This window comes from Drosophila takahashii, chromosome 2L, assembly GCF_030179915.1.
Source record: "Drosophila takahashii strain IR98-3 E-12201 chromosome 2L, DtakHiC1v2, whole genome shotgun sequence".
NCBI classification, from domain to species: domain Eukaryota; kingdom Metazoa; phylum Arthropoda; class Insecta; order Diptera; family Drosophilidae; genus Drosophila; species Drosophila takahashii.
Window position 1 is genome coordinate 21,100,445 of NC_091678.1, and position 26,377 is coordinate 21,126,821.

At 39.7% G+C, this 26,377-nt stretch overlaps 1 protein-coding gene and 2 long non-coding RNA genes across 5 annotated transcripts in view; 1 reads left to right on the forward strand and 2 right to left on the reverse strand.

The window, feature by feature from the left end:
- Positions 1-5,840: 5,840 nt before the first annotated feature.
- On the reverse strand, positions 5,841-7,293 carry LOC138913362 (uncharacterized). Its single transcript, XR_011419053.1, has 3 exons — positions 7,130-7,293; positions 6,643-7,075; positions 5,841-6,579 (listed from the first exon to the last, which is right to left on the reverse strand). It is a non-coding gene; the product is annotated as an uncharacterized lncRNA (long non-coding RNA).
- Positions 7,294-10,644: 3,351 nt separating this feature from the next.
- Positions 10,645-26,377, forward strand: part of ham (hamlet) — a 31,966-nt gene continuing 16,233 nt past the window's right edge. The window contains exons 1-2 of one of the 3 annotated variants that reach the window (XM_044395080.2): positions 10,645-11,316; positions 24,789-25,315. In XM_044395080.2, coding sequence (XP_044251015.1) covers positions 11,256-11,316; positions 24,789-25,315 — 588 coding nt within the window. In that variant the 5' untranslated portion in view covers positions 10,645-11,255. Of the gene's footprint in view, positions 11,317-17,478; positions 17,599-22,350; positions 22,740-24,788; positions 25,316-26,377 lie in introns of those variants that run through there. The other 2 variants (XM_044395082.2, XM_044395081.2) reach the window with 2 other exon arrangements.
- LOC138912243 (uncharacterized) lies at positions 12,365-24,173 on the reverse strand. Its single transcript, XR_011417743.1, has 4 exons — positions 23,952-24,173; positions 14,369-14,517; positions 13,657-13,797; positions 12,365-12,637 (listed from the first exon to the last, which is right to left on the reverse strand). It is a non-coding gene; the product is annotated as an uncharacterized lncRNA (long non-coding RNA).

A 26,377-nucleotide genomic window follows, 5' to 3' on the forward strand; every position in this document is an offset into this window, starting at 1 on the left:
TTCCATATTTAAGATTTTCAGAAATAACTTGGAAGTTTTTCGAGTTGATCTCTTTCGTTTTCAAAAGCTGAGTTGGCTTAGCACCACATAATGGGCACGATTGGCATGAATTTGTACCAGTTAAAATATTCAAAACCTTACCATCGATTAAAGTCAGATTTGCGTTATAGTTTACTGCTATCTTTTTATTCCCGTAACAATAAGTGTGCTCTTTAAGATTTTGAATTTGAAATTCCAAGTTTTCTTTTTCACTTAATATGAGATCAGTGGTTTCTTTGACGAATTCCATTTTTAGAGGCCGGCAAAATCTAACTGATTGTGGAGACCGATTGTACCAAATTATTCGATTTTGGTGGTCTATTAATTTCAAAGGAATTATTGCCGTCACAAACAGTGAATGATCCAAGGCAACAGGTCTATCCGTGTGAAATCGCTGCTTATATACACTTTGACCTGTTGACCCATCGAACCCATAACTGAAAATTAGTGTACAAGGCGATGTTAGTGGATGAGAAATTACATCTTTTTGCATTTCAAATATACGTTCAGCCGTATGGTTTAATATATTTTGCATCGATACTTTTGCCGTCGTTTCGGTATAAGTAATTTCAGCTGGCCTGCATTTCAATTTCATATCAATAAGCTCCGAATACGGCGGATAGATATCGCATCCATGCTGCTTGCTAATGGCTTTTATATTAATATACTGCTGTTTTGTTAGCCTATTCTCAATTAAAAATGCTAAAGCCTCTTCTGCACTAATTTTCAAAATAGCGTTTCGCTCGATGGTTTTTTTTTCGTCAGCTATGTTTTTGCTATTTAATGCCTTTCGCAACAAAACTTGCGTATCTTCTTCTTTGTTATTCTTTGCCAGAATAGAAGCAGCATGCAAAAGCAATGGCATAGAATTTTCTTTTTCTTTCGCCAATTGAGATGCCAACTTCCGTTTTAATCGTGGTCCTGCCTTAGTATAAGTTAGGCATTTGCGACCAGGTTTGTCACTTGGCGTGCCCTTTTCCAAAAATGAAATTTTCATGTTCGACGAAAGCCACAGGGAATGTTTTTCTTTGAATCGGTCTATTATTCTATGACATTTTGGCAAATTACGACTAAGAAAGGCAAAAAACTGCTTCATTTTCTTTTTGACTATTGTGTGCTGACTTTCGCTTAATTCGATTCCGTTCATAGCTTGCAAAAGAAATTCCATCACAGCGGATTGTTGCCGGTTGTTGTCGATCCAAACATTAAGCAATGTGTAATGACAGAACTCGAATGCAACTACAACATGGAGGTTTTACGTAAAACGTGCAAAAACGTGCAAAAAGTATTGATAGGGTTTGATTAACAATTGTTATGTTTATAACTTCCAATTTTTACCTTGCCTATACTCTCCTATACTCACAAGTTACACACCACAGAAAGCAAAAACAAATTTCTTATTTGTCATCTAAAAACTAAGCAACAACACATTGAACAAATGGACAAAAAAGCACATATAATAAACATTCAGTGCTTATAATTTATTTCACAAACCTTTACTCTTTGTATCCATATTTAAACTTTTTTGGTTTCTTTACAATAGCCAGAGAAATCGAGGTGCAAAAACTACAAAGTTTCCCGTCCCTTTTTGAAAACGTGTGACCTTATTTTAAACTTTCGACTTTCTTAAGGGAAAAAATAGGTAAAAACGCCAAAATAAATTCTTTGAAAATGGATTTTAGGTTATTTTAAGTGTTGTAAATAACCACAGAAGGTCATTTATGTAATACTGAAGAATAAAAAAAATGTAAAAATGCCTCACTTTCGAATTTTTTGCCCATAGTGCTCTGTATAATGCGCACAATCGCAGCCAGGACACGAAATCGGAAGGAAAGGAAGTCCTAATGTGTGGGGAGTCAGTCAGTCAGATGGGGGAAAATCAAAGGACGAAAGTCGGGAGGGGGAAAGAGAACTGTTTGCGCAGCACAAAAATGAGTTTTCTTTTCGTGTCCTGCCAGTTGGACCTTTGTGAGGATGGCAGGACACAGCCATCGCCATCGTTACTTCCTCGGAACTTGAGCTTGAGTTTGGCTGGGCAAACAAGCGTATAAATTGAGTTATAATTTGTTCAGCTCCGGATGTTGGCTTCTCCGTTATTTAAATGAATCCTCCTGATTTTCTGATAAGTCCTCAGACATGTGGCAATTGGTTGTTATCCTTTCTGGTCGTTTGCTTCTTGATTTTCGGGTTTTCCCTCTGCCGCAATCTTTTCAAGCATATTTGCTACGGACTTCAAGGGTTCCTCAAAGGCAAGCGGTCGGAAGGAAAACTATGATTGGCTTAGAGGCAATTGGTCATAGTCGTAATTTCTTGGAGAAGGAAGAATAAACGGATATGTGGTTGGTGTTTGACTACAGAGTTTAAGTTGGGAGTTGATTTTAGGGCACTTCAGATTTCAAAGGAAAGGAACTCGTTTTGATAATTGCACTTCAGAAGCTTGCCTCGATTCCACCATTTCCTCTAATTACCCAACAAATACAATCAGATTTTCGTGCTTCAGAGTCCTGTTTTAACCGACTGCAAATGTTGCACATTTCCTTTTCGGCTTTACTTAATTGTTTGCAAAAATATTGTTTTTAAGAATTAAGGCAGGCAGAACTAATACATTTTAATTAAGCCAATTTTCAGGCGGAGAAAAAGAGGGAGAGAGGGGAAAAGAGGCAGCCAACCTCTATCAGTGGGGAGAAGGCCACTCAAAACGGCAGCCACCCCCTCGATTAAAATGCGTACAATAAAATTGTGATTTCTTTTCGAGAATTTTTATTTGTACTTTTATTTTCACATACCTTTCTCACATTTTTTTCGCATTCTTAATGCTTGAAATGGCAAAATGGCAGTTTACGCTTGGTTCACATTTTGTCCTGTTGCTGGCAGAAAATCCAGCCCCCTTCCCCATTTTCCCCCTGGTTTGCCACATTGAGTGGCACTCTCGAGCATGTCTTTACATCTCTTTACGCTTGGCTATGGCCGCCAAAAGGGGGAGATTGAAAAGTCAGTGGAGACCGGGGTGGGGAAACTCGCAGGAAAATGGCGTCCTCAGATATAATTGCGTTATTACTTGGAGTACGAATACATCACTTCGCTATCATCAAGTGCTCAACACATGTTACGGTCTCTGATTTATGTTGCAATTGAATTGGTTTATGTTGCTGATAAAATTCCTAAGATAAACCCAGACGAAGAGCAGACCCCGTGGAACCCTTCGATCGCGGCACACATTGTATCTTTCATATTGTGGCTGCCTTGCGTATTTATAGACATTTATCAGCAATCCAAACCGAAACGATCCCGAAGTACCCACAACAAACAAACAACTTAACATCTCAAACTTTGGTTTTGTCTGCCCTGCCATTCAGATCACTTGAGTTCACTGTATCTGTATCTGTTCTTATGCACCCGCATGGATCTTTTGGATCGCGTCTGAAAATCGATCTGCAAGTCCCAGGCAGAATGCGCAAAAATGCGAAAAAGTCACGTAGTCAGCGAAACAGACAAACCATATAGACAACGATTTACGAGAATATATCGGAGCAGGAAAAAAAAGGGAATATAGCAGGTTCCGAGGGTGGGAGGTGCACGTGGCATTGATCTGGGCAAGTAGGTGGGTGCGAAAGCCCAAGAAATGAGTCTACTTCTGGCTGCACTGTACGAAATTAGTTAGTGCTACTAAAGGAACCAGTCTTGATACATTAACTAGGTAAACTTTGAGCTACATTGGTAATAAAACAATTTGATTTGGATAATTTCATTCACCATTTCAGAAAAAATGAAAAATTTATAAGAATAATACCAATGTTTGGAGATCATACGAATTCTTTAAAGATTTAATATACGATAATGTTACTCGGATCGTAACCACAGAATCTTAATTTATTAAATTTTGCAATTAACCTTTCTGAAATTTCGATAAAGGTCAAATCAAAGTTCTAAAATAGAAAGAGTTTCAGTTTTAATAATTGCTTGTTTTTTCGGCTCTAAGTGATTTTCTTGTTCCCTATATTCCAGTGTAGGCTTAGTACCAAATGGGCAATTAAAGTGTCACAAGTTCGGGACATGCAATATTTCATGACGCAATGCCTAAGATTATGAATATAAATGCAAATTAGTCTTGGGCTTACTCCAGCTCCTCCTACCCTTCTACCCTCACCCCCACCTCCACTCTTTTCCGCACCCTTCCTGATTTCCCCAGGTGGGTTGCTTCCACCTGTCTGTTGTGGTCAGCGGTTAGAGAGGGATAAAAGAGGACTCGAGGGGTTAGTTGGAAAGCGGGAGCGTGACAATCATTAAAAGTCAACCGACGACGACGACAACGTTGAAACGTCCGACGTTGAACAATCACTGAAAATGACTAACGGTAACCACGATAGCTCACATCCGGACCAAAAGTCCTGGCCTGAATATACGTACACGTACAAACACATACCGAAAAAAGGCGGCCAAGAAAAGCTTTGGGCCCGTGCACGTTGAAAGAAAATTACGCTCTTATCTCGCTTCCTGTCGTGACACAATTTTCTATCATAGAAGCCACTCGAGGACTCGACTTGATGTTGTTCCTTTGGCCGCCTTTGTTGCTTTGCCGCTGTTGTTCTTGGGGCCCAGGTCAAATACATAAAGTTATTATTGCTTTTACTATTTAGGTGAGTACGTTGGAGGGGGGCAAAAGTAATGATAAATGTGCCACGCTCACGTTTTCCAACTAGTACTTTCGGGTTTTGTGGAGGGACCAACGTCATAATTTAGCTACACACTGATTTTCGGCAAAGTGTCATATAAGAGGTTGGTATAATTAAACTCAGGAACCCGAAGATCAATGGATAACTTAACATAGAATCATACGTATTTATTAAAAAGTGATGAAAGAATTATGAACAACATAAAATTTCTATAACAAAACTTTTAAAACGAAAACAATAAAAGGTAAAATATTAAATTAGGTTTCGGAAAATCCCACAATAAAATTTTATAACTCTCACTTACGTCAGGTGTTGTGTTAAATTTACTTGAGGAATTCCAAGTCGCCTATTACCATTTTTCCATTAAGAAAAAAACCTCAAATTAAATTTATTAAATCTTACATCTAACTCCTTAGCACTACTATACCCAAATCTTAGCCCACTAACATTGTTTTCATAAGCCAAAAGTAATGGCCATTTAATGCATAATTTGACTGGCTAAGCACATGCAAGCGAAAGTAAAGGACTCGGGACTCAACAAATTCCCCAGATTAACAGGGGTGCCACAAGCTAAAATTTTCTATGAATTTCATAAATACTAATTAAGTGGGTCGTTCTGCCGCCCTCCAAAGGTCCAAAGACCTAGGCTATCTCACTCGCACCCTCTGTCTCCCAAACGTAATGAGATGAAAATCGAAAAAGTCCAACGTACGTGACAAATTGAAAAAAAGCGCATCAGTGGAGCGAAGTTAACTGGTGAGACCTGTGTGGAATCAACCATACAATATTGGACAGCGACGACGCTTTTCTGATGACTTGACCAGCAGCAAAAACAGAGAGCCAACAACAACGACGGCTACTGTGACTGACTTTTACGAGTACCAGTAAAAAAATAAACCAATATCTCAGAACGTCGCCCGAACGATTTTCGAGGCGGTAAGTGGAGCTCGGTGCTACGCGTTTTGTAATACTATCTAGACACGTGAAATGAGTTATCAACGGTCCACTGTGGGGCAAATCAGTGGAAAGTAGGACTGGACTAAATACTTTAAGAATTAATAACTGAATTGTTAAATCTTTAATTTATAAAAATTTTTTAAAACAATTTTTATATTTGTCAGTGTTTTTTTATTTATGTAATTTTTTGTACACTCAAAATGTTTAATGAAAAAAAAATTTCAATCATTAGGTACTACTAAAAATACGTTTAATGTCTATTTTAAACGGTATCAAAAATACTTAATACTCACAAATGTATTGATTATTTCGTCTGCTTAGATTTTTCTATTATATTCGAGTTTTAGGTAGACAAAAACCAGTTTCGAACCACTGTGGCCCTTAAAAAACCTTTGCTGTAAACATAGAATCTGCACATGACAAAAACTGATTACCATGACGGAGATCACAAAAAATGTTATTAGTACTACATATATAGTAAGGGAAAAGGGAATATTGTCAACCATCAGTCCAAGTCCAATTACGTCTTTTACAGATGGAGGCTGTGGTCAGGTCTGTCCTTCGTTATTCCACCTCCATTCCCTGATTTCTGCTCCCACTTTCCAGCCTTTCCTGCTCCCTCTGCCCATTCCCGCAGCCATGGCTCATAACTTTTTCAGTTAATGAAGACATAAAACTCAGTGCTGCGGCTGCCACGGCAGCTGAAGGCAATAAACACAGCAGCAACATCAACAGCAGCAGCAGCAACAACAAGGAGTTGCCTCTTTTTGCAGGGTTTTGTTTGCTCTTTGCTTTTTCGCCTTTGTTTATTTTTACAGTCACAAGAAAGTTGCGCTGACAAGCTGGAGATATCGCCAGCGAATGATTAGGGGGGTGTGGTGGAAAGGTGTATATCTGTGGGGTTTTGTGTCTGAAAAGATTTATTTTTTTCTACTTATTGCTTTGTTATTTGCACATATATTTATATATGTACCTGCAAACGCCATTTTGCGGAAAGTTGTTGCTGCTGCTTCTGCTGCTGATGTTGCTGCTGCGTCGCTGCTTCTGCCCACTGTCGCTATCAGCGCACATCAATGGACCAACGACAGTGTGGCGACACAATTTGGCGCACATTACGTATACGCAACGTGGGCCGAGGCGAAAGAGCAACAGCAATAGCAACAGCAGCAACAGATGAGCGAGCGGGATGGTCATATCCTATGAGATAGAGAGCGCCAAATGAGCAGCGACAGAGAGATATGATAACAGCAGCAGCAGCGGCAGCAACTGCGACACGGCAGCAACTCCGGCAGAGACCACGCCCCCAGTTGTCTTTCCTGCGAGGTATCTTTGTACATATATATATGAATGTGTTCCTGCCACAGTCAAGGACCTCATGGAGAGCCTTTGTCCTTGGCTGGTAACCTCTTAACACACTTCATTAATCAAATGCCAGCAGCAACAAGAGAGCAACAAGCTACCTGGCGAATTCGCCGCGACCACCACTCTCTCGCTCCCGCTCTCTTTCGGTCAAAGCTCCACCCCAGAGCCCCAAGGCGCAGACGCGGCAGAAAGAGAGGGGGCGCGAGAGAGTGTGCTGCTGCTGCCGCCGCTGCCGCTGCTGTGACGCCAAAGTTTTCGCCGCTCAGTCGAAGGCGAACGATGACAAACGAATGACAGTCGCTCTCCGCTCTCCCCATCCCCCGGCCCATCCCCCATCTCCATCCCCAAATCGAGAGAGAGATAATGATAGGGAGATAAGGGAGACGACAGCGAAATGGCGACAACAACAGCAACAACTCCATTGAATGCCCGCCAGTCAGAAGCCAGCGTTTGTCTGTATTAGTGCGCGTGTGTGGGAGTGGGTTTGTGTGTGTGTGGCGGGGGGCTGTGTGTGTTTGGGAGGATGGGTGGAAAAGCCTGCCGTCCGATTACCTCATACTGAAAATTGCATCTCCCACTATATACAAAATAAATGCTTATATGCACCCGATGTGTGTTTGTAATTTCCAGATAATTAAAAGTGCTCTGAAATTATTTCATTTCGCTTTGGCCACTCTCTCCCTGTTAGAAAACTAATGAAAAACTCGCCAGTGGGAAAATATAAAGGCTTTCCCAGACACTTTTCCCTTTGGATTTCAAGGAGGTCATAATTTCGGCTTTAAAGTTTTAATTAAGAAGCTAACGATTCGGCTTTGGTTTGTTTTAACAATTAATTAGAACAATTAACTCAGAAACTTTAACAATGACCCTATAGTTCAATTTCTTAAATAATTCTCAAAAAACAAATTTTTCACATTTGTAATAGAAATAATATAATAATATTAATTAATTAATATATAATAGTCTATTCGAAAGAAAAATTTCGCGCTTCTTTAATGTTTGTAAACAAGTTTGTTATTATACTTCCTATAAAGAATGAATATATCGCATTGTAAAAATGCCTACTACTACTTACAACTACAAACGATAAATAAAATACGATTTTACGATAGTTAATGAAACAGTTTTCTAAATATATGAATGTGAGGTCACAATTATGACTAACTTAATGTTAGTTACGTACAAAAAATAACTACTAAACGATAAGAAATGAATAACGTCATATTAACGAGCATTTATCTTCCTTTGGGGTTTCCTTTCTGCTAAGCAGCGCTAATGTCTGTTGATATTGCCTTATCCGGTGCATGATTTAATTTCCTTTTGCCCATGATATTGTATTTTTAGCACATCTACTCGCTCCTTTTTTGTGCAATTTCCCACACACAAGTGGGCGACCTTGAAATAATTGGCTAAAATCCCAACAAAGTTATGCCCTCCAGTGTGCATGTACTATGTAAATTTATATTTGTTTGGCAAGATCAAGTGCAGTGTAAAAATAGAACAATGAACCTGTATTCCCCTCCCTGGGAAAACCAAACATTTGGCGCCTCAAATGACGTACGAAAAGTTAGATAAACAGCTATGAAAACTGCAATTATTAATAAGGCGCAGCGCATTTGGATGCCGAGATCCGTTTGGGCCAATTATACGTTCCATAAAGCTGACCCAAACTGAACAGCAACAACAATCGTTAACAGATTTGGACTTTGGCGCAAATCTTCGCATATATTTTACGAGATGGAACAAAAACAAATGTTTTTCCCTCGGCTGACTTACTTTTATTATGGCTTTGCCACCCACCCGATCTGCCTATTCACCTCTCACTCTTCTCTTGGATAGTTCTCGCTTTCCTCTCTCCCTTTCTTCCCCCATAGCTCCTTCTCTTTCGTTGTAGCCTGTTTGCCTCTCGCTTGGTAATAAAGAAAAAATGCTAGCAATGCGCTGGAATTGGAACGCAGCTAAAGGCTGAAATATTATTATCCAGACTGGCCAGGGGCGCTGCAAAGGGGGGTTGCGGTTGGCGAGGGGGTGGCTCTTTTCTAGCATGAATAATTAATGCAAGCGAAATATTGATTGCATGTACTTGAAAAGAGTTCCAGACGACGACGTCAGACGTCCGACATTGTCGGGCCTATATGACAAACGACTGACACGCGGACTGAGCAGGCGACAAATCTACACCACCCACCCGCCACCGCCCACCCCTCTGTGACATGACACAAGGACTGCCCACCCCCCACAGTGGTGCCTTTTGCCTGCCCATTGGTCACAGGGTGGTCTTTTTCGAGGGGGCTAATAGAGTGGGTGTTGCATAAATTTTCACAGTGGGTGATAAAGAGGGCTGATGGGGGGCTTCCAGAGGGTTAAAGAGGGGTCACATATCAGCAAAAAAGGGGGAAGTAAAGGACTTAGGCCCAAAACTTACTTGGCATGTGCATGGCCTGTTGGGCTTTAATAACAGCCATATAGATAGATGGCCACGATAGCAAGGTTGGGCGACGAATTTTCGTAGACTTTCAGATGGAAATCGAATAGGGGAGCTTAGACAGGATACAAGGATCAACCATGTTCGCAAATCACAAAAATAAAGTAATTTAAGAAACAAGAATGTTTTTTAGGTTTTTAAATAAATTATGAGGGAACATTTTAAAAAGACGAAGGATTTTTATATAATTTGTTTTATTGATAAGGACTATTATAATTTCTTTAAAAATATGTCAGACCGATTTTTTTTAATTTTAGTTTTAATTTACTATGTAAATACACTAACATACATATTATTTCTTAAAATTAATTAAAGATATCTTCATTAAAAGATAAATACGTTGTAGAAATTGATTACTGTAATATATGTAAGGGTACCTTTTTGTAAATGTATTTTTTAAGGGTTATTGTAATAATTATGATACATTTAAAAAGAGGATTCTTAATTTTTATTTTTACGAAATTTGGTTCAGATACAAATAGATACAGTTCCTTTTATCTATATTGCTTACCCATTAAATATATTCACATTTATGATTCCCTAAAACTTTTCCAGCTCACAGCCAATAAGGGTTTCACCCGACTCCGACTCCTTCTTGGCCAGGTGAAAGCCTATTGGATGGGCAATCGTAGAGGTCTCATTTGGAGGCCTGGGCTCCCTTGTCTCTCTCTCTTTCTTCAGCGGAGCGGGGAATCTTGCGTGACTTCATTTGCATGAATTACGTTGCGTTTTTCGTGCTCCGTCGTTAGTGTCCTTTGGCTGCCCGCACTCACACACCCGAAGCGAGCTACCCAAAGCACCTGAAACACCTAAAATCACCTGAAATCACCACTACCACGGTAAGCACGTGCCCATGCCTGTGTGGTTGGTTGGTTGGGAGCTCCACCCGTTCCTTCATAATTGCCACCGCGATAGTCAGTCTCCTTTTTTCCTTGCCTTGGCGGGTTTTCTTTTTTATTTTCCTGTGCTTTTTTTTGTTTTTTGGTATGGAAAATAGCAAATGGGAGAGGTGGGAAAAAGAAACTATAGCGCATAGACGAAATAGTCGGCGTTCTCTGCTCCGCTCAGTTCATTTTCCGTTTTCAGTTTTCCGCTTCTGTTCTCTGTTTTCTGCCTCGAGTTCCGTCGTCAGTCGCTTTCGAGGAGCTTTGTGGGGCAGGTGTGTTCAGGTGGTTTTTGCTCTCCAGGTTCCACCGGTTCCAGCTCCAGTTCCATTTTCGCATTTTGCATTTCGCATTTCCCAACTGTGTGTGCCTTAAACTGTTTTTCCACAACAACAACAACAACAGCAACTCGTATCACAACACTAGCGTCTTTTTTCCGTCGGTTTTGTTGGCTTTTTCTCGATATTTTCCCACTACCCCATTTGACTTTTTCGATACGTGTGTGCAACAAGAAAAAAGGCAGACATTGAAGAGATTTTTGCTGGCTTGGCCACAAATTCATAAACACCACCCCCAAACCCACGAAAAGATTTTATGCAAATGCAGTTGTGTCGGTTGTCCACCCCGGAAAAACTTGTGTTCTTGATTTGCAAAAGTGATTTCTAATTGTTTCGACTTCTTGGCTTAACTTGTTACAAAAAAAGTCGCGAAAGAGTGAGTGAGATAGAGAAAATAGGAGGCAGAAAGAGTATCGCGGAGTGTGTCAATGTCATTGGCCCAAGTGCTTTTGAATTGCTAAAGGATTTCACCTGAGTCTTACATTTCTGGACATGGATATATAAAAAGTCTAGTTTAATGACGTCACTGCTGGAGATTATCATGCGATCGAAAGCGCTTGCTAGGAAATTTAATCAGGGTGAGTATAAGAAATCATGTATTCACGGAATTCTTAAAGTTGTCTTGGGGGGAAAAGTTTAAGAATGCTTAGGTCGGAAAAATGCAGGGATCCTTGCGAGTTTAATTTTAAAACTCAAAAATGTATTATTTAAAAATAATAATAATAAAAAAAAGCAACTCAAACTTTTTTTCTTTTTAAAAATTTATAAGAATGAATTACAGTCCATGATTGGTTAGTCACAAGAATTTAAAAAAAAATGTCACAATAATTATCCCAGGGAGACCCATTCAGGAAAGCAACAAATCTTTGATATGATGTTTTTTTAATTCATAAAAATAAATAAATCAAACGATTTTATATTACATTTCTACAGCGAAATCGCTTATTTGAAAACCAAAATTGAATGTAAAATTATTTTTTTATTACTCCTTAAAGAATAGATTTATGCCATAAATAAAATTTATATTGCGGCTGAATAATCATTTTCAACACACAAAAAATATTTATCATAACCCGTTGGGGACCATATAAAGAGAAGTACAAATTGCAGTTAAGGCAATCCCCAGAGATTTAATCTTTTATAAAGCGGGAATTCTCAGAATAAGACGTGGACTCAAATATTCTTGGAATATTCCGACTCGTGGCTCTGCTTATGCTCTCTTATTAATCTTATATATATCCCAGGCATCTGTTTCAATTAGGCAAGATTTGTTCCGTTTTACTCGCGCGTTATTTCTTATCCGTTTCCTTTTGAGCTCCAAGATAAAACAATTTTGTAGAAACGGAAAGTTACAAAGACAGGAATTAGTTTGAAAATGCGACTGCTGGTGTGGTCCTTAACTTTAATCATCTGACATTGAAGGCGCGTGGCACTGAGAAGGCGCGTGGTTTGAGATTTGGCTCTTTTGGGGGGATAACCTTATGGTACAATTAGTTTTGCAATATATATATTTGAAAACTAGGACACTGATAAGAAAACTCATGGAAATAAAGACTAGCTTTCGGTTTCGAATTCGAGATTGTGTAAAGTAGTCAATACTCAATACTTACCCGATCCGATCTTCTGTGACGCTTTGCTGGAATAATGTTGATTAGCTAATGTTCGCCGGATTTCCTAATACAGTTTGTCATATCGTAATTGTTTCGTTGTTTTAATATTAAAATGATTCACATAACGCGCGTATTTGTCGAAAGATTTTATTCCTGAGGGGACCGCAAAGTTACTGATTTCAGCTCATAATTACGCCTGGTGGAATTGATTTGATATTTCTTGGAAGCGCGCAATATCGCTTATCTTTCAAAACTTATGTTTACCAGAAATTATGACATGAAGATATGCCTTGTTAAAATAAAACAAATTTGTTAAAAAGCCAAAATTAAAAAAAAACAAGAAAGGAAGCTAGCTTCGGCCAGCCGAAGCTTATATACCCTTGCAGATCATTCCTATTAATTAACAAATCGCAAAAATGTTCAATTTTCTAATATTTCTCATTAATTTTCCGATCGTTCCTATGGCAGCTATATGATATAGTCGTCCGATTTTGATTAAATTAAAATTGAAATTCGGAAATATTTAAAAAGAGTCATATCCTAGAGTAGAAGATAATACAATAAAAAGCAAAGAAGCTTGAATTTTTTTTTCCTATTACTTTTCCATTAATTTTCCGATCGTTCCTATGGCAGCTATATGATATAGTAGTCCGATTTTTTAAATAATTTATTCGAAATTCAAAAATATTTAAAAAATAACATCCTTAAAAGTAGAAGGTAATATTTCAAAAAACACCGAAGCTAGAATTTTTTAAAGTTTTTTTTCCGATTGTTCCTATGGGAGCTATAAGATATAGTTGTCCGATCCGGTCGGCTCCGACATATATACTACCTGCAATAGAAAGAAGACTTTTGCGAAAGTTTCGTCCCGATAGCTCAAAAACTGAGAGACTAGTTTGCGTAGAAACAGACAGACGGACAGACGGACAGACGGACGGACAGACGGACATGGCTAGATCGACTCGTCTTGTGATGCTGATCAAGAATATATATACTTTATGGGGTCGGAAACGTCTCCTTCACTGCGTTGCAAACTTCTGACTGAAATCATAATACCCTCTGCAAGGGTATAAAAAAGAAGTAGGAAAAAAATAACTTCTTCCAAATTTTTGTCATTTTACCTATGCATTCAACTACGTACGTAATTAAAATGGTTTGAATATCCAAACTTATTACGTAATTATTTTTTGTAAAGAGCAAAAATTCCACTACAAGAGTCAAAAAAATTTTACTTTTCCTTAAAATATTTACTGACAAAGAAGGGCAGGAAATCAAAATTGCGTTAGTTTTAAAATGTTTTTGTCTTACCTTTTCTACAGCGAAAGTCTTAGCATCCCATCGAATTCTTTAAGTCTTCTTACATATCAATTATATTCTGTTATATTATTTTTTTTGAAATTTTTTTAAACATTTTTTTTTGGATAATGCCGTTTAAAATTTAGAAAAGATCTGTACGAAAAAAGGAAATAATGACAGCATTATTAATATGTGAATATTTTCTATAATCTTCTTCCTCCAAACTAGTTTCCGTTTTATAAATGATTGAAATAGTTTTAAATTACATTTGGCTTCATTTTTATGTTAGTCAAAAAACAATTATATGGAAGTCTTAGCTCCGTTCTATTTTTAAAAACTTTTGGACTTCCCTTTAATTTCTTCTGATGTAGATTTCATTCATGTATTCGTTTGAAATTTAGTCATTAGTATGATCTGATAAACTGTAATCTGAATTAAGCAGAGACCAACATAAAAACTAATTTTTAGGAAAATATGAATAAGGGTTGTTTCTTATCAAATTTTTAGTTTTTTCCTTGATTCTATAAAATTATATGCTATTATATTAATCTACCAATTGTAGAAAATAAATTGCGCTTGTTGGGTCAGTCGTCCTTAGAATATCTACCAGACATTTTAAATTATTGGCTTCCCCTCCAAATAGCCACTCACCCCCTATCACTATCTAACACGAGTTTCCCAAAATATAAAAGTATGATAATCTATTAGCGATAGCCAAACTTACTTGGCAATCGAAACCATCATCATATCACCACCATCATCGGCACTAACATCATCACTGCTTTCCATCACGATCGGCTACTCAGTCAGTTGGTTTCGACTCTGGTCGATGGTAAAATCGTTATCGGGCTCGAGTATCAGCATTTTTATGACCTGAGAATCGATTGTATTAAGAGTTATTAAAATATTTTCTAAAACCTGCTATCATATCATTCAATTAGGCAAGAAACGGCTATATATAGGATCATAAAACATAACATTCGGTGTCGCCTGATAATGGAAGACTCAAACACCAATCACTTGTACTGTGGTTCTTTCTCAACACATTAAGGCGTCATAAATACATCAAAATAAAAGTGTCGCACTCGGAGAATTTACAGCTCGTGAGCAGATAATGGGAGGAGACTCGAATTGGGCGTCTTAAATTCAGGCGTAAACTTGGTCAGATCGCCGGTGCTAGATACAATTTGCAGTAGACAAAGTTTCCACCGCCCGAAAGTTCTTTCGCTCAGCCAGAGATAAACGCCAGATAAGCATTGGGATCAAGATTATGCGGCTGGTTGTGGTGTACTGGGTTATCAGTGGGACACGTTTTATGGCCGGTGCTATTGGATACTCTATAAAGCAGTAATTTATGAAGTTCCCTCAGCGCTACTTGACTTTTGTTTTCATCTTTTCATAGACTGGGTTGCCAATGTCTCCCTGCTAGAGGTGAGTTAACCCATTTTTTCCAAATATTGGACTATTTGACCTTGATATAAACACTCGACTTCAGTAATTTAAATAAAATTGTCCAAATGAATTTATAAATATAATTTAAAAATAAAAATAATTTTAAAGTAATATTTGAAAATATGGTTTTTGTTTAATTTTGTTACAATAACATTTTCACATAGAAATCATAAGTATACTATGCCCAATTGGTTTTATCGTATCACATACAATTTGGAAATTAGTTTAGTTTTTAAGGACTTTCATGTCCATCAAAAAAATAATTACGGACTGGCCAATTTTGGAGTAGGTAAACCAATATAAAATTTTCAGAACTTTTTATGCTATTATGCCAGCTACCGGGATATGTGGGTTAAGCACACATGGAAATCGACCATAAAATGAATGAATCTATGTTTGTATTTCCTGATGATATCATCTATCAGAACGCACGTCTCCCCGCGGTTTTATTGTGCACTTGTGCGTTCTTGCTTCTCCTTCACCGCTTCTATACTTTTTTGGATTGCGTTGCTTCATCGCAGAAGAACGAAAAATATCATTGAGAGTGGGCCAGAGGGTTTAGGGGGGCGGGGATATGGCGCATGCATCGCACCTGATATTTTTATGAATTTACAACACCCGAATTATTCTTCCAATTTCGACAATTTATTACCGAATACACACTTTTGACATTTATTTGCTCGTTTCAGTTCCCTAGGAATCGATTTCGGTTTCGGACTCAATAGAGTTCGGCGTTTTACTGTCCGAAAGCAAAAGTGTTTTCTTGTCGCCTCGATTGCACACAAGCCAATCTTGTTGTCTAGATAGAAACGGCCGATGATAGCCGTGGGCAGACCCCGCGTATACGTTATATGACCGAAGACAAGGGGTTTCGAGTGAGTCGCAGTTTGGTATTCAATACCGGAGAGGGGTTTGGTGGGTGTATGTCATATATCTATATACTAAATGACAAATTACTTGCCATATTTCGATTTATATTCCATGGGTTAATTAATGTCTGAGGTATGAATACCAATATAAGGAATATATTTACTTAAACATTTGCTTGGAGAATTTCATTTATAATTTCCTAATTTATTTTATAATTACCTTATCAGGAACTCCTATGATTTTATAGTAATGAAAAGCTATAACTATTTACTCTTGATGTTAAAATCATTTTTATATCCACCATAGAGGCGTTTTTTCTTAATACTCAGTTTATCTGAGCGACCCAGTCCCAGCATTGTCTTTTGTTTACGACATTACGTCAAGGCTTCGGTTTCAGATAAATTACACTTTACTATTGAAACCGCAATAAGTGTGTATGAGAATATGAACCCCCCAATCTACAGGGTATGTGGGTTGGTTTATGGGCAAGCTTGGGTCTATCAGCGTAACCGACAGTGTCTTGTCACTGGTCAATTGTTTATAAGCGTGGCCCTTTTTCCAGAACATTGTTTATGTTTTGTAATCAAATATTCGTCTGTGGTCACTAAAGATACATTTTTCCGATATGCGGGAGGTAGTGATATTTTACTGTATTAATATGACTTTGTTTAGAGGAAAATAGAGCCTTCCAGTGGGTACTATCTTTAAAAAAAGGGTCTTTTTATTAAAGTAATAGTATAAATATCATTATCCCCAATATTTCACTTTCAAATACCGTGTTATTTATAGCACATTCCGTCAAAGTTCAATTAGGCTTAGATCATATTTATGCCATTATTGTTAACTACTAATCAAGTTTATAATGGCGTTGATAGACAGCTATAAAGATTGGGCATATCTCGATTTCCCTTTATTCATTCATATATCCGAGGTGGCTAGCAACTAAGTTGCCTAACCAGCCCCTTTCCGCTCCCAGATTTCTCGCAGTGCCTATTCTATTTCGGTTTTTTTTCCTGTTCCATAAATTGTTTTCATTTCAAGTTATAGAAATAGATAGTAAATAGACTTCAGATATCAGTCGCAGGGTGCATAGTACACGCCGACAATTGGGCCCCACCACAGATACTAACTACACGACTGATACTTATACTAATGGTTCGGCCCGATTTGTCGCACACGATCAGAAACGATCCTCCGACGCGAAGCTTGCACAGTGCTTATATCAGTAAGGTTCTGTCGGTTTTCGGAGGTCTTTCCTCAGAATCAGACCCACTGGTCGATTTTCTTTTCGCTCTTTTCCCCGTTTCTCTTCGAAGTTCTCCACAGGCGCTTATCTAGCTCCCACAGCCGAGAAAAGCAATTAATTGTCGAACGGCCAGCTTCGGGCTTAGTTTACGACAACTTCTGACTGGTCCGCGGTGTGCGAGATTGCGTAGCGTCGGCAAAATGAACAAATACAGCCCTCGAGTTCGCCTGATAAATGAAAAGAAACTGCAGAATCCTAAATAGACGAAGCCAAAAATAGTGGCGATATTCTCACGCTAATTAAAAAGTGTAGTGCGAAAATTGTAATTGAAAATCCCGGCCAAATTCAAGAAATCCCGAAGAAAACACCCGAAAAAAGGGTTACATGTGAGTGACATTTTCCAATTAATTGTGCATCTTTTGAGGTCACCACTGGTCTGATCTCCGAGTAAAACCACCCTGCAATTGAGGATCCTGGCAGATGTGATTTTGGAGGAAAGTGTGCCAAGACAGGAAGCAGAAGGTATCTGTTCCTTCTGCCGCTATATCCGCTGCACATTGCAAATTGCACTTGGGTAAACTCGATTTGAGGGCGCGTGCTGCAAGGATGGGTCTGAATCTCGATCTCCGTTCGGGTTTGCAGCTTTGGCTGGTATTAAGTTACGATCTCTGGGTTCACGCCTCCTCCTCCTCCCCCCGGTTCGATCCTTAACGGTTTGACCTTGCCATAATTATAGTCCTGACCCCGGTCGTCGTCTGTCTCGCGCATTTTGACTTGAGAACTTGCCCTGCTTCACTTTTTCTTTGGGGTCCTTTTCGGCAGAGAAGAGCGACTTCCGCTCCGCCTCGAATGCAGAACAATGGAACAGCAGTCCTCGCAATAGCAATCAGAATCGGAATCGGTAACGGAATGGGAATCGCTATAGCAGTCGCAGTGAGTCCTGGCCTGTCAATGAGACACACACACAGTTGAAGTTGCCAGGTTTACAAGATCAGCAGAGGTTGATATACAAATTCGAACAGTTGAGGCTAGAATAATATGACGGCATGTGCAGCAGAAAGTTTTACAAGCGTTGAAATTTATTGACTTGGTTTCGAGACATTTATTTATTTCCACAGGAAAAATACGAGTTTATCAAACAAAAATGTTCATGGATTTAAGCTATCCTTAAATAGTGGAATTACAAATTTCCTAAATATTTTATTAAGAAAGTGTACTTTTTCTATATAAATTGAGTTTGTCTGGTTTTTAGGATTTGATCCTTAAAAAAATCTATAACCTAGTATTTTGTCCTCTATCGTTAAGGTAACACATGCATGTCAGGAGCACTCATAGGTTGTGTTATGCCAAAAGAAGGGCATTCCTACACACTCGGTCCTTCACTCGAGATCCGAACAATGGCAACGGTACATACATACGTATGTGGACCGAGACGACTTTTGATTCCTTCAAGAACTTATTTCCCTGCACTCCGCAGCTTGTAAAAGCCATTCACAAAAGCCGGGGCAAGTCCTTTGTCCTGGCGCAGACAGTCAGAGTCAAAGATCAGCCATCCAGCTGAGTTAATTACAGCCGACAGAACTTCCACAGAGACAAACCGGAGTCACTGACTCTGAATGGAACTCACATGGAGTCCTTTTTGCCAGAAAGGAAGTGTCCCAGCCTCGGGATATTCAGTCGATCTCAAAAGCATTTTTCGTTTCACTTTTGGCGCGTTAAAATTCAAATTTCATCTGGTACTTAAAGGGTTCGTGCTTTAAGATAGTACTGCTATAAAGAGAAACAAAAGAACTAATGAGATATATTCTAAATGACCATGTTTTTATCATCCAATAAAGTCTCCCAATTTGTTTTTAGTACTGCGTATATTTTTGTTTAATCTTTGAAGTACTATCATGTCACATTAATATATTCACTTCAGGGGCACAGATATGTGTGCATAAATTATTATTATACGTTTGCCTTGCTCTGATATATATTTTTGGTTCTTCCTTTTATTTATTCCAATCGCTAAAGGCGTCATAAACCATAAATATAATTTTTTCTCTTCCACCACAATGAACTGCAATCCTTTAATTGAAATTTTATCACCTTTTACCGACTGTCAGTGGATTGTCTGATCTGATCTGAACTGATTATTCATGGCTATGGATTTTTAGGTCTCCGCCCCTCTTAGAATTATTGACTTATTCCGAGGCGTGTTGGCTAATGAATTATGGGCTATCATATGCGGAACAAGCCGCAGACAAAGCGAGGCAAACGAAACCAGAGCGAAATGCAAATAAAGACACATCCTTTTTCTATCTTTCGGGTCTTCGCGTGTGTTAAATTATGTGACAGCCGCGTGGAAGGGGTGACTCGTTGTCGATTATGTTGTTTTAATTTAACGCTATTAGCAGTGGAGTCAGAGTCGGAAAGTCAGGCCCTTTCAACCCTTATGCGCCCTTTTCCGGCGATGACATTCTCCCAATATTTCACCCGTATGTTGTGAGGTTCTAATTGAGTGCGCTGCTGTTTGACAAACGCAAACAGATACCGAGGATACATGCACATGAAGATATACAGATAGGAATTTGTGTACTTAATAGGCGCCCTTTCTAGCACCACTTTGGTGCGAAATTCGAAAGCCTATGGTTTTGGCCCTCAAGTGATCATGCAAATAAATAACAAGTGAAGGAATTTATGACCCTATCACAATGGTGTGACACATGGGAAATTTCAGAAACATTCATATCTTAGCGCGATCTTGCTTTTATGATTTGACAGGAAACAGGCGAGAACCTTACTTTCAAGAGAAATACGAAAATTGTCGAAATTATCAGTAATTTTATTTTATCTGATACCTTCTGACGCAATACGAATTCTTTAAATTAATTGTTTTTGCTGAAAGCGTTTCAAATAAAACAAAGTTAAGCGTCGATTATAACAGTATGTTGTAATATTTAGCATTTATCTTATTTATAAATAACTTTTCACTTAATTTGTTCTTTATATAGAACGATTATAACATGTTCTGATACTGCGACAGGCTTTTGACGCGTGCTGGCACTATAAGAAAGTATAATTTCTTGAAAATGATAATTTTTTTATATTCCTAACGCACAGAATAAAATTGTATTAAAGATATGCGGCAAAAAATGCTAAATATCAAAATGATTTTTATTTTCTTATTTTTGCCTGATAAAACTAATCTCGCTTTACTCTACATACATATATAAGAAAAGTAGATATCGAAAACTATAATTTTTCCATGGCGTAAAAAAATATCTTACCACAATTTACTTTAACTTATTTAAAAGATTTATTCTTCTTATAGGACGGTTACTGTCTAATAGTCGCTGAAAATCTTTACTGAGGCAATTTAGGGCTGATAAATGGAATATATGGTACTGCCCTTACCTATTTAATAAAAGGGCGAGAAATGGCCTTTAAGAAAATTAAATGCCCCAATAAAGGATTTAATAACTAGTCTTTTGAGTTCCCTTTACAAAGCCCTACTTAACGGTTAGTCATCTAAACCCCCTCATCAACATAATTTACCACCCACTTTGTCTAAGCCAAAGCCCAACAAAACTCCCTTTTGGCCACCGAAACACGAAAAAAGTTTAACGACAGATACAAAATTAAGTTGCAAACAAAAGGCCAAAAAGCCCATGTACTTGTCACCCCCATCTCCCCCGAAAAAATACCAGGATTGTTGTTGTTTGAACAGGGAAAAAGAGCAACCAGAAGGAAAAGCGAGGGGAAAAAGGTGGGGAAAGTCGAGGAAATCAGCCCGGCACACTTTGCCTTTTCAGCCGCAGGCTAAAAGTCGTCGTCGCTTTCAATTATAGCCGTGAGTTTTCTCTGTCCGGCCAACATACACATACAAACGTATACAGTTGGCAGGAAGCCATAAACACACACCGATACGAACGGGGGGGCAGAAACATATGTATGGGTGGGCAACCTACACCCACACACAGCCATTAGCCTAATGTGTGCTTATTGCGCACGCTTTGGAACAGACGCAGGTTGATTTAAGGGGGGAAAAGCCCTCTGAGCTAACGAAACCCCTAAACCTGAAACCCCAAACCGAAAGCCCAAACCCCCTCGCCACCGAAAACCAAACCGAAATGGATGCTAAGGATATGGCAACCGCAACTTGCCACTTTGTCTGCCCGAGGGGGGTTTCAAATAAAGGTGAGGGGTGGAAATTCAGGGTGGGGGCTGTGGGTGGTGTCTGGGCCAACCGCAAACAAACAAACACACGGGCGCAACAGAGACAGAGACACAACCAGCAGCCAGAAAAAGAGAGCAACACAGCATCTGTATCTGGTTGTGTATCTGTATCTGCAGCTACAGCTGCATCTGTATCTGTTCCTGCCTCTGTATCCATATCTCCATTCCGGTATATAGATATATAGCAGTCTATATATAGTCGAGTGCATAATGAATGCGAAGATGTGCACGCCCTATTATCCTGACTCCTCCCTCAACTCGAGCTGGCTGTCTGTGTATCTCAAAGATACATAGCCGCATTCTGATAGGAAAAATCGAGGGGTAAATAAGGACCTATCTCTCTCTCTCTTTCTGTCTCTGTCTCTGTCCCTGTCTCCCTCTGTCTCGTTGGCCATCTCCCTCTGTTATCCTTTCTGTGGCCACTGGCACTAAGGATTCGAATCAGAATCACCAAGTTTCAGATAATAATAATGACTGCGAACTGACACAGATTTCAAGGGGCGAGAAAGAGAGGTGTTCTCGCCGAGAAAGAGAGGCACAATCCCTGAGAGAGAGAGAGAGAGCGCAGGCTGGAGATACATATACGTACAGACGCACTGAAAGATACAGAGGCTGCTGGTCGCTCTCACTCTCTTGTTGCTCTGGGGTTATTCTGCTCTCCAGTTTCATCCCCTAGACCTTCCGCAGTTGGGAAGATAACATAGCCAGGACATCGGGGCGATCCTTTGCGAGATGATATGAGATTTTTTTTTAATGGGAGAAGAGAGGAGCGGAAACAACCACCATGGCGAATGGGCAGCCAACCAGCCGCCCGAAAAATTCCCATTCAAACCGAGAATCCGGCAATCCGAGATTCCGAGAATCCTCATCGCCTCCAGACAATTCAGTTCGTTTCTGAGCGTGCTGGCTGGCAATCGGAATCGGGAAAATCACACTCGCATTTTCGCTGTCGCCGTTTGCATTCTCAGTCGCCGTCGACGTCGACGTCGCTGCCACACAATTCAGTATTTGAGTTGTTCATATTTTTTTGCGCTATCGCCGCTTCTTTTGCTGGCTGGCAGCAGTCTTGCGAAGACAACCGGCAGATAGAGACGACACCCCATCAAATAAAAATTAAAGGAATATATCCGTTTAAATCGATTGACTCGGACTAACTTCAAAGCGACATCGAGCATACGCAGTGTTGGCCCACAGAAAATGTCGCATCGCGTGTTATGAAAATATTTACTAGCGATCTGTTTATTACGATAATTACAAGTAACGTTTGAAAGCGGAATCATGCTGTTCGATCGATATGTCATATCAGGTTGGTTCCACGCCGTGAATATAAACAAAAATCGGTATCTCGCGCTGTGACTTACACGGAATCGAAGTTCCCTGAACTGAATCAGTTGCATCGAAAACAGTTTACAATGGGCTTACCTTAAACAAAAGCCAAGTGAATCAATTTGAACAAATCAATTCGTTAGTTAATCGATTGTGTTCCAGCACTCAAGCTTCAATGAATGAATTGTCTTAAATCAAGTGCTTAAAATAATAAAAGGCAAAGACTTATCAGGCCTTTTTCTTATATTGTATTGGATTTTTTAAGTGAATAAACATTTTGGCACATGTAGATGCCAATTAAACCTAAACTTTCTTATTGTTGGATCTTCCTTTTAACAAAACTTTTGTCGACATTAAGTATAATATTTTAGAAAAACTTTCAATCTCTGTTTTACTCTTTTACTTTGGTCTTAAAAAATATTTTATTAAGAAATAAATTATCTGACAATTCCGTTTGTCTCAAAATTGGTTATGAAAACCTAGGAAAAAACCAGCGACTAATAGTGACTTAGTAATAGTATACAAAAGCCAAGTGCACTCCAAATTAGTTAAAAACATTCTCCCAAGAACTCTGTCTCTCGAACAACGAAAAAAAAACATATTTTAATCTAGTTTCCTCAGTAAACTTGGTCGCCAACTTTTAATGGCCAAACTAAAACCCAAGTAAGCTCTAAGTAAACCCATTAAAATCGATCCCCACTTATCAACCCCCATCCACAAGCACAGGCAATCAACCATTTATGGGCAGTTTTATCAGCAGGCCAGTCCCAAATGTGATTACCTAAAACAAATTAGCCGAAGGTCCCTCGAAAAACACTTGCGCTTGGGTAAAAGCGAAAACTAAAGAAAACCGGAGTGATTAACAATTGGGTTGTCAAATAGAAACCGAGGATAAACGCGGGATGAGTGCACTCGAGGGCGGTCTTTGAAGTGGCCTACTTCAAAAAGATTTCGCTAAATGGTGTGAAGCCGTCGGGGTTCGAGAACAAGATCGAGATCGGGATCGAAGTCCAAGGATACTGGGCAAATAGAGTGTGCCGCAGGATGTGCGAAATGCAGCAGGTTGAGAACTCTAAACGCAATATTTGTTTGACCATTGCGGCCCATTGTTTGCGCCTGCTTTGCGGTCTATTTATATGGCCGATACTTATCGGGCTCGGGGTTATGTTACTGTTACTGTTACTATACGTACTGCTGCTTTTCGTTATCTCTGGAAGCGCTGTCATATTTTGTCTAACAGCTCAAATTACGATTTAGTTTCAAGTGTTCGAACAAGGCGGATGGACAAGACAAGAAACCAAACAGCAAACAACAACTAGTAGTTGGTCAAATATCAATAATCGTCGGGTAATTTGTGCGTGTATACTTATGTTTCGAGCCCACTGATTAACTGTATCACAGAGAAATGGGTGATTTTTTCCATTTGACAACTAGGGAATGCACTTTTTTTAGTCACGACTGTGGTAACATCTAAAAATCGATTTATCCTTGCCTCAACTGTCAGTGAGTTGACTTCTTAACTGGCCTTAGTCTTGTCCCTCTATCTATTCAATCGGCAGAAGTCAGTCCAGTCACATCAATTGAAAGTGAACGCGCAAATCGAAGCTATTTAAGTCGGAAGTCTTGTGTCAACAAAATAGTTGAAATATTTCCCCGTTGATATTTATCCAGATTTTATTTGCTCAGCCTGCTCGGGCGAATCGGTAACGGATATGCCCTGTCTGCTGGAAGGGTAGCGACCACAGACACCTGTCTTGCCGGGAAGATAGTAGCCACACAGAGTGGGTGAGTGATAGGCGGTCCAAACTGTGTCCGAACTGTGCATTGCAAAATCACCCGGAGATACCTTTAAATGGAACCGGGCAACGATTGTCATCTCGCTTGAAGAGTCGGCTTTATCTATTTTATTTCGGGAGTGACTTGACTTGACTTGACAGCCAACAACTGATTAGGATTAGGGCTTCGAGTGCTTGCCAGCGGTCGGAAAAGTCATTTCTAATCGGTGTCTCTTCGATTCGATTGTTAACAGGCTCCAGCGGCGACGACTTCGATCCAAGTGCGAGTGCAGTGCGTCACCACCATCACCATCTCCATCACCTGGATCTGAGTGCCAGGAGCCAGGCCTTCAGCTCGCTGCCCGAGCCCATTGAGGATTCATTCGCCGCCCGCCATCGCTTGCCGCAGCAGGATCCCGTGGAGAGTTCGCCTACGAGGCGGGATCATCGGGACCTTCAGGATCAGGAGCTCCTGCATCATACCAATCATCTCCAGCAGCAGCAGCAGCTACAGAGACAACAGCCGCCGCCTCCGACGTTGCCGCTGTCCCTGGAATCGTCCTCCGCCGCCGCCGACGGCATGGAGGCCTTTTTCAAGGAACGCGCCCAGGCGACCCACATCCTGCAGGAGTGGGCGCGGAGGCGCGAACCCGTCTGTGATCTGGACATCCGCGAAAGCGGCGGTGTCTACGCCAAGACGCCGCTCCAGAGGGGCACCCGCTACGGACCCTTCCCCATGAAGCTCAGCCACCAGCCCAACGATCCGCAGCTGGCGTGGAAGGTGAGTCTGCTATTCTATTTCATTATTTATTCACAGGAAATTATTGAACTCTTTGAAAAAGAATATAAATTGTTCTCCATTGGTTTTTCTCCTAATAATATATTTATTCAATTTTAAAGGGGAAACACAAATCAAATAGAGAGATCTAGGAAACTTTAGCGTTGTAAAATTTATTCCCATTACTTGCATTTAATTTAAGAGAGCTTATTTTTGTCATTATTTTTTATCAAGTAATATTATCCTTTGCTTTTTTCCAAATGAATTTTAATGCTTTACCAGAATTCGGATAGAACTATCCTATTTCTACCCAAAATGTCGTTAGTTTCAACCACAATTGTTTTCCCAAACAATTAATCCGATGCCCGGCATCCCAAAACTTATATATCACAAATATATCAAAGGACCAAAAGGACCTTAAGCCTTTCACATGTGTGCCCATTTTGGCAATCTCAAATTTCCGTTTTTTCCGCTGGTCGGGAAATTTAATCCCATCAGAGCCGTACCAATTTTTATGTGCGAAAATTGCAACCGAATTGAGTCATCCCGATTTTTTTGGGTGGTTTTCGCAGGGAAAATCAAGCGATTGGAAAGAGATTTGATTAGAGCTCTACCTCGAGGGTATCGATTGTCAGTCAAATGTGCCTAATCCCTGGCCAGAGCTAATTTACCTTCGCCGGAGCGGAAAACCAGGAAGGCGACCAGGACGAAAATCCACAAAGTGCACCCCAAATGAGGCTTAAGTCGAGGCCGGCTGATGATTCCAATTAGGGAACGGGGATCGGATCGCAGGCTACTGAACCCTTCGATCGGTTGTCAGTCAGTCAGTCAACTGACACTTTTCCTCCCTCCATCCTCTTTCGTCCTTCGGGGACACAGACAATCCAATCAAATTATCGCGCCTCGTCCTGTTGACAATTCGCACAAGGAGATCGCTCCCGTTTACCTACACAACTTAGGTATTGCTACAAAAATATTGTTTCTGCCACTCGAGCGAAAATTGCAAAAATAACAGAGCTCGAATCCCTTCTGCCTTGGCCTTTTATTCCTGGATGATCCTCAAAT